The sequence below is a fragment of the Garra rufa genome, chromosome 7 (assembly GCF_049309525.1).
Source record: "Garra rufa chromosome 7, GarRuf1.0, whole genome shotgun sequence".
In the NCBI taxonomy this organism is placed as follows: Eukaryota; Metazoa; Chordata; class Actinopteri; order Cypriniformes; family Cyprinidae; genus Garra; species Garra rufa.
The window spans coordinates 13,501,889-13,517,227 of record NC_133367.1 but is presented as its reverse complement, the minus strand read 5'-3'; the positions used below and the strand labels follow the sequence as shown (position 1 = coordinate 13,517,227).

The window sequence follows — 15,339 nt, the reverse complement described above, 5'->3', positions numbered from 1 at the left end:
TCAATTGTCCTCCATTTGTTTTTCTTCTCAAGTCACATTTGATCTTGCTCTCTGTAAGATCTTGTGCAACTCTGAAATCGTTCCTACAGTCGACAGGTGTGTGGTCTCACGGCCCGGCCGGATTCTCTAGTGTTTGTGTTCAGATGATTATAATACTAAAATATAGCTGCAAGCAGTGATTACCAGGGTTCAAGCGCTTAAGGCATTTAAGCATATAAGGAAAAATACATTAACATATAATTAAGCAATGTCAAATGTCAATGATTAAAAAAGTATATTTGGCAAATCCAGGTAATTTACCATAGAAATATGATGTTTTTAAAGCACCATCTGTGGTCCAATCCCCTTAAAACGTTGCATGCTTGTTTAGAATCACCTGCCACATGTGCTCAGCAGGTTTCGTGAAGTTTTGAGTTTTGATTTGGGCTTTATGGGGTAAATTTCGACAGGCCCCATTTGTAAACCATGCCGTTATAGAGAGAGAACCCTGGGACTAGTTCGCGGAAGTAGGTTTTTTAAATTTTCTCAATCATTTAACAAACAATTTGATTGACAGCAGTGGTTCTAGAGATAAAGTTGTCCGGAATGACAACTTCGATCGTATGATATGGATGTGTGGCAAACAGCGCAATGTATAATTGTTTATGCCCTTGAAAAATGTGATATAGCCTCCAGTGGCCGATTTCTTTCAAACTTAACCTTGTAACAGGTGCTCAAACTTCATCTGCCAAGGGTGGCCATGTTTTTTGAGATATGCAATATACAAAGTGTCTTTGTAGACACTTGAGGCACATTTCCCCAGATTGGCCCTGCCCCTTTCAAACATTTTGATGCCCCTTTGAGACAGTGATTCGAAAGTTCAACTTCTTTTTGATAATTATCAATATTCACTCTCCAAAGAAACTTACTGCACTTGTTTGGTTCTGATCGGGCAAAAAACCTAGGACTAGTTTGCCAAAGTAGGTTTTTCAAAAAATACAACATACCTGACAACCTACAACTACACTTCCAACTACTCATATCCAACTAGACTTCTCCAACTACACTTGAGCTTGTGACTGACTGTTTAGGAGTTATTTCGTACTTTTGATCACTGTAATCAGGCCAATTGGGGCAAGACTTGGTCACGTTGTGGGCAGTGTGAGTACTACCATCCCTCCCAAGTTTTAATTCTCTACATTTGGTCTACAAAATCAGTTTTATGTGGAGATCGCTGATCCGTGACCATTGTAACATTTACAATAGGGTTTCAGTGCTACGCGCTTTGAACCCTTAAATAATTGATTAAAACTTTCTTCACATCTGGTCTCCCACAGTTTTCTGGAAATCCTCTAGTGTGTCCCAGTCCATTTTTTCCCCCCAAAAAATAAAATTAATAAAAGTCCCAGGTTTTTCAAGTGTGGTAGCCATTGCAAGTCCGCAGAACCGTAAGTGCACGTGAAGTGTGCCATTTGGGACAGGGCCTTACTCTGTACTTGTCCAGTCTTGTATATATGCAAATAAGAACATTATCCCAGAGTTTACAATGTAAAATCTGCAAGCCTGACTAGTTAGAATCAAATAACAAACTTGGGATTGAGTTTAACAAGGCCTGGTTTTGATAGTAAAACAATGAGTTAGTCTGAGTGCTGGATGCTCCTGATGATCTGCTAATAAACAATTCATTAAATGGGGCATCTGCGAGTTTACTGTGGCCGGCTGTATCATTTCCCTCATGTTGTTCTGTTTGTGTTAATTATCATTAAGCAGATGTTTAAAAGGCAAAAGTGGTGATACAGCAGGTGGGAGACATCCGTAACATCTCTGTGTGATTATAGAGGATGTGCTTGGAAACTGCATTTGTAACAATAGTCATTAACAGTGTCACATGTGGACCACTTTGTGAACTGTACGAAAATCCAGCAGGCAGTGGAAGAACGCCAGAGTTTAGACTATAATATACTAATTTAAAGTACTTAGATGATGCAGAACAGAGTCAAACACAGCCTATAATCTGCGCTAACACTGCTGTTTGCTTAGCAGTCCATAGAGACGCGTCTCGAAACCTGAGGATTATTCCTGTTTGCAGTCTGAGGATGACACATGGCGAAATGTCAAAAGTTTACAGACATGAAGCAGTTTGAAATGCCTTTGAGACTAGTATCTGAAGATCTCTTCCTGCCAGTGTAGCTGTTTTTTTATGTTTGTTTGAAAATTATTGTCGATTCCCTGTTTGCTAATTTGTGTTGTGGATATAACCCATCCATGTTTTTTTAATGGTCTTATGCGCAGTTTGTAATCATACTGGATGTGGGATGTTCTTGTGGTGGAAAGAGGTTTCTGGCTTCATTTTTCCGGCAAGTCGATTTGACTGTTGTTGGTTTTCTGTTGCTAATTAATTTTCTAATCATCCCTTCTTTCAAGCTGACCACGTTTGTAGCATTATAGCTTTGTTTTATTGATGTTTTTATAGTCATACTGTTTGGGTTCTTAGTTTAGATTACTTTGGTTTAATTAAGAGTATAGTCTCATGTAGCCAGGCCTTCAGACTGATAGCAGAAGGTCTGGGAACCTTGAATGCTTTGAATGGCCAAAGACCAACATTCTGTGCCGCAAACTTTAAATATTTCACATAAATTTGTTTAGTAGATCCTGATAAGTGCTCATCATCACATGTAAACACAATAGCTTTCTTCTTTCATGAGGGAACTTTAAAGAACGTGACACAACTCCCGAAAATCCTGTAGAATTCAACCAATTCAGTGGCAACTTCGAAACTCCTGAAGTTTCTCCAATTTTGTGTGTGGTATGCATCAGACGTTCAGCCAACGGTCCATGGGCATGATTTCTAAGGCTGAGACTATTGAGAGCATTTGCTAAGAAGGCTGTTGTTATTACAGTTGCTCCTATATTGTAGGGAACAAACAACAGTGACATTTTCTTCATCCACTGTCATTATCTTCTTTTACTTTTTCAATAGACTCTTGGGTTCAACTTGAGAGTGTTTGATAAGCTGAAAGCACGGCTCATCTGAGCTAATATCATCTGTTCTTCTGAGACACCTGCATTGAAGTACATGTCCCAGTCTTCACATCTCTTTTTTTCTTGCGCAGATGAGACGTCTTTCGAGGCTGGAATCAAAGTCCAGATCCACACGCAGGATGAACCGCCTTTCATCGATCAACTGGGATTCGGAGTGGCTCCAGGCTTCCAGACGTTCGTCTCCTGCCAAGAACAGCGGGTACTAAATCATTGTTCTTTTTGTAAATTTCTCAGTGCTGGATTCGTCTCAAAACGCACAGACTGTGATTGTGTCAGTCAGCTTGGTTTTGGTTTCTGCAGCTGCTTTTTTTATTTAGTTGTTTAAAGTTCTGATTGACATTTTCAATAGCTAACAGTAATTTGGGGAATAATGAGACTTTCAGACTTTAGAAATCAGAATATGTAACAAAATTGTGCTTAATCATAACGAACAATGTGACAACGCAAAAATCTTTGTCATAAAATATCATGAAATAGCCGTCATTTTCACTATTCAAAAAATCTTATGCTTATAAACTAGGCTTTATTTTTTTAATTCAAAATATAATTTCCTGTTTTGTTTTGTTTTTTTGATTTTGAGCTGAGATATGATGTGCACAGCTATGTGAGATTGCACCCAAGAAGAAATTTGGTCTCCCACAACCACAAACCTGATTTGATTTTCAGATGAGAGCGAACGGCCGACACAGAGGTCGACCCTGCTGTCTGGAATACATATTATTTATTTATAGGATTCTCAGAATCCATGTTTTAATTTTCATGAAGGCCCCATCATGAAATAAAAACAGCATCTTTGTTTCTGTGAGAGAAAGAATGAGATGAAGTCAAGGTGTACGTGATCGATAAATAAGAGTCAAAGAGATGGGCAGACGGTCTGACTGGCTGAAGACAGACAGAAAGGTGGTTGATATGCACAGACGGCTCTCTGCTCTTGTAATTGGAGGTCAGTGCGTCTCCCATGTGCAGGGGATTGATTTCAGTAACATTTCCCCTCATTTATTTTCCTCTTACACAAAGATCAAGCCCACGTCTCTAGATGCATCACCAAGATTCAATGTCGCTGGCTTTTACAGAATTAGCATCCATCTCCGTCTGTCGCTTTCACCATGGTTCACACAGTCAGCATTTGGGATTGACAACCGTATTTACTAACGGATGTGACTCTTAAAGAAATAGTTCACCCGGAAATGAAAATAACCCCATAATTTACTCACTTTCAAGTAGGGATGCACCGAATCCAGGATTCGGATTCGGACGAATCCTGGGCTTTTTGACAGGGTTCGGTTTCGGCCGAACCTTAGATTTATTTTCCACCGAAACCGAACCCTAGACTTGCACTACGACGTCACACGGCCATTGATTACGTGAAGGTGTTTAGGCTACATAGGACCCGTTCGAATGTAGTAGGCTGTAAGAATCTGAAAATGGAACTCGTAAGCAAAAAAAGTTTTGTTTGGCAGTTCTTTCAACCAAAAGAAGGCGATTCAAGTCGAGCTTTATGTTCAATTTGCAATGCCAATTTGTCTCGTGGTGGCAAGGACCCTAAGCAGTACACAAAATATCGCCGATGTTAAAACATTTGCGTCTAAGGGGCCGTTCACATGTCGCGCCTAAAAACGCGTGGAAAACGATAGGCGCGCCGCTTTCTTCCTTGTCAACAAAGCGCTCGGGCGCTTGCGCTCCGGAAGCGTCTGCCGTTTCTAAGCAACCATCAGCTGCGCTCTAGCTCCAAGCTGCGGAGCGCTTGCTGCATTCTGAAAAGTTGAGATGTTTTTATCTCGATGCGGCGCGGACGCGCCTGGAAAAAATGAGCGCGTCGCACCGCGTGCGGGTCGCGACCGCGTCGCTTCCATTATGCGCGCGCAAGCCGCGCGTCTACATTTAAAATAACGAATTTGAGCGCGCAAAAGACGCTACATGTGAACGGCCCCTAAAACATCCAAAAGAATACGAGTTTTGCATGAAGGAATCTACAGACAGCAGCCAAAATGCAGCAACTTCAGGTACGGCAGCTGGACAGTCACAGCTAAAAACGTGTAATTAAGGATGCGAGTAGGATTCGGTATTCGGTTTCGGATTCGGCCGAATCTTAAACAGTGGATTCGGTATTCGGCCGAACCCCAAAAATCTGGATTCGGTGCATCCCTACTTTCAAGCCATCCTAGGCATATCTGAAATTCCGCTTTCAGACAAACACAATCGCAGTTATATCCCAAATCCTCAAAAAAAAAGTGTATCCATCCATCATAAATCTACTCGAGACAGCTCTGGGATGTTAAAAAAAAGTCCTTCTGATGCAAAACGATGCATTAGTCTAATAAAAATACAGATTTTTAAAGGGGTCCCATTATGCTCTTTGTGGTGAGAGAAACGCATTATTTTTCACACAATTTACATTATTACAATAGATTTCTACCCACGCTGGCACAAATGGCTCGATTAGTTCCGGGTTTGATGAAGGTCCGCCTTCCGAAAAACGAAATGTGTTGTGATTGGTTAGCAGTCCTACTGCGTTGCAATTGGCGAACAGCTTAGACGGCGTTTCAGTACTGCCACGTCCCTTCCCAAAGCAGCAAGTTCTGTGTACAACTGCTCAAGCTAGATTAAAATGATTCCTACTTTTTAAATATGGATATTTTTCTAACAAAAACACATCGGATCACTAAAGGAGGCTTTTACTGATGCTCTGTGAATCATTTTTGTTTTGTTTTGTTGTGAACGCCCTTGCTTGATTGACAGAAAGCTGACGATTGCTGTTTATAATGTTTTAAAAGTCTGTATTTTTATTAGACTAACGCATCAGAAAGCCTTTATTAACAGCCCAGAGCCATGCCGAAGAGGTTTATGATGGATGGATTTTTTTTTTTTTCCATTCACTGCAGTTATACATCTTGATGAGCCAGGAAACTTTTAAATGTAATTGCGATTGTATTCGTCTGAAAGAGGAATATTAGATACGCCTAAGATGGCTTGAAGGTGAGTAAATTATGGGCTAATTTTCATTATTGGGTGAACTGTCCCTTAAAGGTCCTTGACATTTGTCGTCCTAAAAATTTGGCATGTACACTGAGCCGTTGCCTATTAATCTGTTGCGAAAGAATTCGCAAAACAATACAAAATGTCTTCAAGCAGTAAGGCTGATTTTGTTGTCCTCTCTCTTCTTAAAAAGAGAAAAGGAGAGAGGAAATGGTGGATCAATCCAATCCTGAGATTGCGCAGAGAGGGAGAGTTTCACCTCCATATCAAGGAGCTGTGGAATTATCCCAACAGATTCAGTTTACTTCAGGATATAAGTGGCTCAGGTTGATGCTTTGTCAGTGATACTGAAGCCACTTATTAAAATGAAGACCGCCAACTTCCGTGAACCACTTGATCCTAAACAGAGACTTTGTTTGTCACACAGTGCTTTGTGCTCTGAGACGAAGTGGATCAACTTGTCAGACACCATTCTGATTTTGGTGTTCGCCTAAATGGTGGCTCTCAATTTTTAACACACCTCTCAAAATGCTTTCTATGGATGTGAAAAATGTACAAAATTGAACCTGATCTGAATTTTGTTCATGACGAATTAAAGTTTCAGAAGCAGTTTGTAAATGTGATTGACACAATGGAACGTCATATATATATATTTTTTTTTTTAAATGTGTGAACATTCTGGACATCAATTCTGGACTTTTAGACTGTGCTGGGCAGAGCAGAAAGTTGAATTACCATACCGATAACCACAGTAAACTTAATAATTGTAATATTTTTAATAGGGTTGCTCCCTAAGAGTTGACTAACCGCTAGTCGATGAGAAGAGGCTTGGTCGGCCAAAATGTTATTAGTCGCAGAAAAAAGGGACATCCAAATGCTCACCTATCATTCATCAATCAGAAAAATGTGTGCTATCCAAGTGTGTGTGGAAGCTAAACAGTAGCGCAATCACTGCATGACAGATGGAGGCTCCAGTGCGGTCACTTGCTCTTAAAATACTCCGTCATTTTTAGTCATTAAAGTCCATTGCACCATTGAGTCCGAAATTTTCATATGCGTTTTCTAGTTTTTTTTCGTATTTGTCATCCTTTCATATTAAAATGCTTGCTATGGATGCGAAAATGCAGCAAATCGAACTTGATCTGAATTTTTTTATGATGGACGAAAGTTTTGGAGATGTGATTTACACAACGTGAGGTCGTATTTATTTAGTCTGAAAATTTCGGACAAGAATTTCAAATCTGAACAGACTACGTTTCTTTGTGTGCACTCAAAATAACAACGAAACATTGCGCTTTTGTAAAATAATGAAATCAAACTATCTCCGTGAACTTGAGTGTGAAACTGTGTGTACTTGCCTTACAGACATAAAAAAATATATCTATCTAGTGAAATATCTACTTTTAAATAAACCAATTCAAATAGGAAACTCAAATATAGAATATTAGCTGACTAATGCTTAAAATAAACGACTATTAGTCAACCAGGAAAATCTTTAGTCGAGGGCAGCCCTAATTTTTTAACTTGTCAATTGCTTCAGGGCACATTTGGAGCAGTCATTAAATTAAGTCGCTGTTTTTATACCCGTAAACACAAATTTGAGTAAACGAGGCTTCCTATAGGATATGCCAGATTCATTAGTCACTGACATTTGCCTCACGTAATTAAGGTTGCATTAGCACTTGTGGAAAGCAGCCATAGGAGTAATGCTATACAGTCCAGGGTTTGACATCCGCATGTTTCCAAGCTAACAAGACAATATCCTAACAAGCAGAAAAAATACAAATTGCTGAAAAAAATTGCTGTTTTTAATTAGGCTGAACTATTTTACCAATTCCTTTCTTACTGAGCTGGCTGTAGTGCATTCTGGGATTGGATGCATGCCAAAACAAGGTATCTTAGGAGGCAGCAGCAAAATGCCGCCTGTCTTTGAACACAGCGTTCATGTTGAGGATCCTTCTAAAATGCCTTCAAATGCCGCCTGTGTTGCCAGCTTACTAGGTTTCGGAGCGAAGTCAACATGTCAGATGCTGTCGGTAGAGCCTGCATTGTTCTAAGCCTGAAACATTCCTCTCAGGTTTATGGATAGTGAATTCATTTGCACTAACGTTATCTAAAGCATTAGCCTGCTCTACCTTTTGTGTCTAGAGCTTGTGTGTGTGTATTTTTAGTGTGTATGCAGCATTTGTTTATAGTGTATGTGCGTGCATTTCTCAAACTGATAGTGAGGTGTCTTCAGGGATTATAGCGTTGTCCAAAACCTAGTGATGTGCCAAATAGACTTTTTTTGCGAAGGCTGTTTGAAAATGTATGCAGAAACATTATGGAGCCTTTGAAGATACTTTGTTTTGTTGACTGCAGCATAACATGTGAATAATGCAGCTTGAGAGAAATCTCGTCACACCTACATATAAATTATTTTATTTAATATTTGAAGGAAATCATAATTGGAATGTTGAATATTTATGCTTATTAGAATAACAGTCTGGTGTTAGCAGCATGTTAATGTCAAACTGTTGGAAGCCATTGTGATCTCCTGTACACTCCATGTGAGGAGCGATGTTTTTGTTGCTGCCTATTCCTGTTCCATTACAGATTTTTTGCAAATCTTTGGCGATATTTTATAAATGCCAATAAAAAAGTTTTGTGAAATTATGTTGTTTCCATTAACCGATGTTACGCGATTAAAACCTCTCACGATAAGTCAAGGCAATGGATTTTGGTGGGATTTTGACAGATCTTGGCGTATGCGTGTATCTTTGACGCATTTCCATTAGGTGTATTTTCAATTCGCAATTTCAGTTTGTGCAATTTGAAGGGTAATAAAAACTCAGCAAGTGTTACATTTATTCATTTAGCTGATGCTTTTATCACAAGCAACTTACAATGACAATAGAGATTTTGGACTGTGGACACTGTTTTTTCATGCACCTGTCAAATTTGAGGCTTTTTGGTTTTTCATAAAGTGTTTTTTCAGACTAGTGGAAAGAAAACATCCAAAAAAAAACACTGTTAATTGTATCTTTTATAGCACTTTATCTATTTCTGTCAATAGATTTAAATTACAATGCATATTCTTAAAAGCCGTTTTTTCTTCTACACTGGGCCATAAATCTCCACTTCAGTAATATTTACACACACCAAACTTCAGTAATATTTACACACACAAATGAGATACCCTAAAAAACTTTTGACTCAAATATGTAAAAAAAAAAAAAAAAATTAAACAAGAATTTTGAAACTGACTTCATCCAGTGTTTAGATTGTTGTACTAGAAATGTATGCAAATTAGCACGTATTTCATTAAATAATGTCTCATTTGCATATTTAAACCTAACATTTTAGAAAAACTTGTAATACAAAAAAATGCAGTTATCAATGTAATCAACCAGGTAAGTAAGGTCATAGTCTCGCGTAGCCAGACCTTCAGACTGACGGCTGAAGGTCTGGAACTCATGGCAGCTTTCATTGGCCAAGTCCCGCCCATAAGACCGTTTGATTGACATGTCAAACAACCAATCACAGTTTGTTCCGTTCAGCGTCACGTTTCTGTGCGTGGAAATGCCCCCACAACAACAAACTGGCATGCAACAAGTCAGTCATTGAAATAACCAGCATTGGAAGATAACGAAGAAGAGGGAGAACAAGCAGTAAGTCAGTAATTTGTTCGCGAACGTCGCATATGTGTATAACAACAATGGCGTCTGCATGAGCACATTTTAGCAAAACGCCGAGTAAATCAGTCTGCGCTTTGTTTCCCGGCGGACCGAAAATAAACGCGACACTCGCGTCTCCCGGAAATCAAATTCAACTAATCAGATCACGACTTCGACATTCCTGAAGTGTTTCCAGTTAAGCGTACCATATGCATCAGACGTTTAGCCAACGTTCTGTGGGCGTGACGTCTGAGGCTGAGACTAGTAAGGTCATAACTATTAGTTTTTTGTTTTTGCTTTTGTTTTTGTTTTTTTACCCTATTCAAAAAACTAATGATTTTAAACTGTGGAAATGCAGTCGGTGTTCAGCAAAAGAGAACTAATTTCGCTAAAAGTTGTGCGCTAAAAGACTGTTTCTGAGTGACTGTATTTGTATATTTACAAATATTAGTCCATATCGCAGCTATAGACGGTTTCAACGGCAACAACATAAACAAACGTTACTGCGCATGCGCGCTTTTGTGGCCCAAACTTAACTTCCGGTAGACATCCAAAGAGAATCAATAACAACAGCTAAGTCCTTCTAGAGTAGTTTTTTTTTAATAACAAGCGAAATATGTTGGCTGCGTAAATTAGACTGATTTATTAAAAATGCAAACTCATCCTCTGCCAGCAGGAGGTGCTTTAAGCACGAGAAACGAGGTTTCCCCGGTAATGGCTATAGACAAAGCAGCTCTTAATTTAAAAACGCTGCCTTATGCAGGATGAAATGAAAATGACATTTTCTAAAGACAGTCTTTCTTCAGAAATACAGTGATATAAAAACACCCACGCCTCGGTTTGATTTTTAAACGTGCATTACGTTTATTCAACGAAGTCTATTGGAAAATCAGTCGGTTTTTATATCGTGGCAGGTCGCCACAAATAAATAAATGTTTGGGAAACACATACCACAGCACAATAACCTGAGACCAACTTCATTACTGTTAGCTGCGTTTGTAGCCCGCGACACGAACCAGACAGATAAACAAACACAGACCGGAAATTAACTTAGGTCCAGGCGCGTGCGCCCGATGAAACCGTCTATACATATGAGACATGTCGCCATTTTACTGGCTTGTTGGTTCTGTTTGAAATACGGTTTACAACCCTAGGATTTGTCCCTAGAATTAAATGGCCTGTTATTACCTTATTTGGAAGGTTCATGAATAATAATGATGAGCTCTGCTCTGATTGGCTGCTTCACAGAGTGGCTCATTTCAGCACGCACATGGAGGAAAATATATATTTAATCACTATTACTAGTCATTGGAACTGCCGTTTTGAATGCGTGATCATTTTACTTTCACTTTTAATTTGCGATTGCCGAGCTCTGTGTAACGCTATACTACAGCGCCAGTACTTACCAAATTTGACAAGTATAGATGCTTGTTAGTGATGCTCAGGATCTGTAAATAATTTACCATCGTCCACGCAGTCATCTCTCCTTACTCTGTTTACTTACTCTGTGGTAAGTGAAATACTTATGTACAGACACCAACCCATCCCTGCACTTTACATCCTCTACACATCCTGGAACATAACATTTATTCCTGTGATCTGCCATTTTCCCTATTGTCCTCGCTTATCTTTTTCACAATAGCCTACCTGCAGAACTTCTGATGATTGGGTTATGCCATTAATGTCTAATGTTGGGGGCATAACTATTAATGATCCCAAGACTCTTACGTAATAGTCGCTGTTATGTTAGGATTAGCCTATTTTTCAGTGGTCTTTTGCAAACACCAGATGTATATAAGAAGGAGGAAACGAAGGTGTTTGAGACTCACGGTATGTCACGTCCATGTACTGAACTGTTATTATTCAACTATGCTAAGGTAAATACAGTTTTCCAAAAATAAAATGACTCATATGCTGCCCTCCAAAGGCAAAGTGCAGTAACTACGCCAACACTTGAAACTGACAAAAATGCCTTTAAAGTTTTTTTTACTTTGCCACAAGAAAAAAAAAACAATTGTCACAAAGTCCATTTTAAGCCTTAACTCAATTGTGACCAAATGTGTAGTTACTGTGCTTTGCCTTTGGAGGGCAGTATTTTGATGTAAGATTTTGGTAATATTGCTGAGCTGTTTGCGATGTGATAAAAGAGATGCAACAATTCACTATAGCCATTTGTTTTTTGTCTTACAGCTGACGTATCTTCCTCCACCATGGGGTGACTGTAAGGCAACACCCATGGATTCTGATTTCTTCAGCACATACAGTATCACCGCCTGCCGCATCGACTGCGAGACACGCTATCTGGTGGAGAATTGCAACTGCCGAATGGTGCACATGCCTGGTAAACACAAACCCACACAGTACTATATCAATGGAACCAGATATGATGTCTGCTATGATAGATATGATTGCCTGTGCTGCTCTCTCATGACCCAAAATAAAAAGATAAAGGGCAAATATTTCTCCTTAAGTTCATCCTTCTGGCTTTAATTCTCAATGAAACCATCCTAAAACCTTCAACTTGTAGCTAGTTTGTGAGAATCTCGTCTTTTTTAGCAGGCCTCTACTAATTTAGTCTTTTCTGGCCGCCAGTTATTTATTAAAATAACTGCTCATTCGTGTGGTTTGTTATTCCGTTTCCAGAACAAAATGTTTTGAAGCTGTTGCTTTTTAACCCGCGCTGATTTTAAACCCTCGCTGTGCTCCTAAAGCTGTTCAGCACGTTGTCTTCCTTAAAGTCTAGTTGCTAGTTTTTGGCTTAGTGAAAGTAAGAGGATTTTAACCTCAGCCAGTAGAAAACCATAATTTCATGCGGCCCTGTTAGGATCCAGCACCCCACTGAGATTTGTGCAGCCGTTTGAAACGCATCCCTCTGATCATCTCTAAAGACTATGTCATTAGCTAGATGGGAACTGCGTCATCCAGGGATTTGCTGTATCTTCGACGCCATCTACACTGTGACAAAAGTAGAACGCTCTGGTTATAATCAACAAAGCTGTCACATGCGGACAATTTCGTTAGTATCAACTGGAGCTTTGTAGACTGTTTTATTATAGCTAGAGATACGTAGCAAACTATTGATTTTAACAGGAGCCTTGTTGGTAAGCAATTTGGTTTAATTATTACGTTCTTGCGTGGTCTAGACATGTTTTTGTTTTGTTTTTTTCATTCAGTTTCTTGTCGATTGTACGTGCGCTTTTTTATCTCTGCAAGAGTCCTTGAGCTATTCGAGGAAACTTCTGGACCTGAATAAATAAAATTAATTAAAAAAGGAAATCTGATTTTTGAGGAGACGTTCAGAGCTGATAACAACGGCGTGATGGACGGCGACACGTTTTAATTAGCAGACAGACAGAGGCCTTTAGCCAGAACATTGCGTTCTTCTCTCTCCGCGGCACACCTTTTGTTCTTTATCCTCACGCTCTTCTTAAAGGGTAGCTCGCACAAAAACATGTTTAGCTCCTTTTTTTTTTTTTTTTCACCGCAACATCAAAAGCAAATAATAAGAAACTGCTTTATGCATGAAGAAAACGAGGGTTATTTTGTATGGTAACTATTATTTGCACCACAGTTAAGCGCATTTCTCATCACTGTAATCAATGTGGGCATTTAAGTTTAAGATTTGTTTATAATTCTAATTATTCTAAATGATGTTTCTCATTAGATTCTCATTACTGTAATAAAGTCTCAGTGTAAATTTACCAGTCAAATGTTATTGAACGGGAAGATTTTTTATATTTTATGAAGAAGTCTCTTTGGCTCACCAAGCCTGCATTTATTTGATCTAAGGTACATAAAAATTTGACAGACATATTTTTACTATTTAAAATAACTGTCTATTTGAATATTTTAAAATATAATGTATTCCTATAATAACAATTTTCAGCATCATTACTACAGTTTTCAGTGTCACATGAACCTTCAGAAATCATTCTAATATGCTGATTTGCTGTTCAATAAACTTTTTTATTGTTATTATCAGCAATATTTAAAACAGTTGAGTATTTTTTTTTAAATAGAATAATTGTTGAATAAATTGATAAGTAGAAAGATCCAAAGATCAGCATTTATCTGAAATAATACATATATATGGGTCAAAGACGTTAAGATGTCTACACCAAGTGATTTTTTTTTTTTTTTTTGTCCATAAACGCACATTAAATGTAAGCAAAGTGTCTACTTTTAAGGTTTCAAATGTTTTTGGAAAATAAAATGTCAAAAAAATGCAAACAACATGCTTTTTCTGACTAGTACATATTAAAATATATATAAAAAAAATAATAATAAGGGAGCATATTAAATTGTATTGTGTTTTAAATGAGTAAAAGATTCTTACAAATGGGCAAAACCTAAGAAAGTGGCAAATTTAAAAAAAACTTAAGTACTTAAGTAATTTGTTTTTTATTATGTCATATATTGATTTTGTTGTAAATATGCCTGTTACACTGAAATTTATTTTTTATATATTTTTTTGGAAAAACAACAATTTAAAGCAGTATTACACTTATATGTAGTATCTCACAAAAGCAAGTACTCCCCCACATTTCGGCAACCATTTTAGTATATCCGCTCAAGGGACAACACTATAGAAATAAAACATGGATATATTTCAGAGTAGTCAATGTGCAGCTTGTATAGCAGTATAGATTTACTGTCCTCTAAAAAATACGTCAACATACAGCCATTATTGCTCATAAGAAAACCAGCAAACAGTTTCCTGAAGACAACCTGTCCCAGAGCATGAATTACTGAATTACATCTCCTGTGGTCTGATGAGACTATAATGGGGCGTTCACACCAGACGCGACTTGCGCGGCTAAATCGCGCTATTCAAGCGTAGTTGGACGCTTGAACATTTTGAGTTTACTTGCTTCATTCGCGCGTGAAATTCGCGTCATTCGCGCGTGAAATTTACTTCACAACAGACACGAAATCGCGTCATGGGAGGGGTGTCTGCAACTCGTCAGTGGGAAAGTAGTTGTAAAATAGGTGAATGAGCTCAATTTGCAGCTTTACCTTGCTTGTAGTCTCAATATGTATATATATATATATATATATATATATATATATTAGTGGTGGGCCGTTATCGGCGTTAACGTGCTGCGTTAACGTGAGACTCATATCGCGCGATAAAAAAAATATCGCCGTTAATCTATTCTCAAAGTTGGGTTGGGAGCTGGGTCTAAACTACGTAAGATATGATGATTTTCACTTTGATATTTTAGCGCGGATGACGTATATTTAGTCGAATTGCACTGTAGGGGCGTGAACAAGTCTTCAACTTCTGTGAAATGACCACATCAAATGAGACGCGCAGACATGGATGCAGTTATGAAGCCGCTTCAGGGCAGGTGAGTGCGTTGCTAGACCCTTTTTACTGGGGCACGTGCCCCAGTGAAAATCTGCTGTGCCCCAGTAAAATCTCAAGTTTGAGTTATAATTTACTTTGATAATCCCGAAATAAAGACATTAAACTATATGCAACAACTGAATTGACGCTTCTAAAAGCAACGCAGTTTATTGGAAGATGCACGCAGATAGGCTATCCATACCCGCGCGCCTGTGTATTTTACGGGAACGCGCACGTCGTACAGCCTTTTGCGCAGAAGTACTTGGTTACACAAGTTTGTATAGTTAATTGTGTTGTAAATGCAATTGTCAAGCAGTTTGTAATGCATTTTGGAAG

General features: G+C 38.5%; 1 protein-coding gene across 3 annotated transcripts in view; it reads left to right on the top strand.

Moving 5' to 3' along the window:
- asic1b (acid-sensing (proton-gated) ion channel 1b) overlaps window positions 1-15,339 on the top strand; it is a 61,550-nt gene that overhangs the window by 32,536 nt on the left and 13,675 nt on the right. For all 3 annotated transcript variants that reach the window (XM_073843924.1, XM_073843925.1, XM_073843927.1), the window contains exons 3-4: window positions 3,093-3,220; window positions 11,844-11,994. In XM_073843924.1, the coding sequence (XP_073700025.1) occupies window positions 3,093-3,220; window positions 11,844-11,994 (279 nt within the window). The remainder of the gene's footprint in view (window positions 1-3,092; window positions 3,221-11,843; window positions 11,995-15,339) is intronic.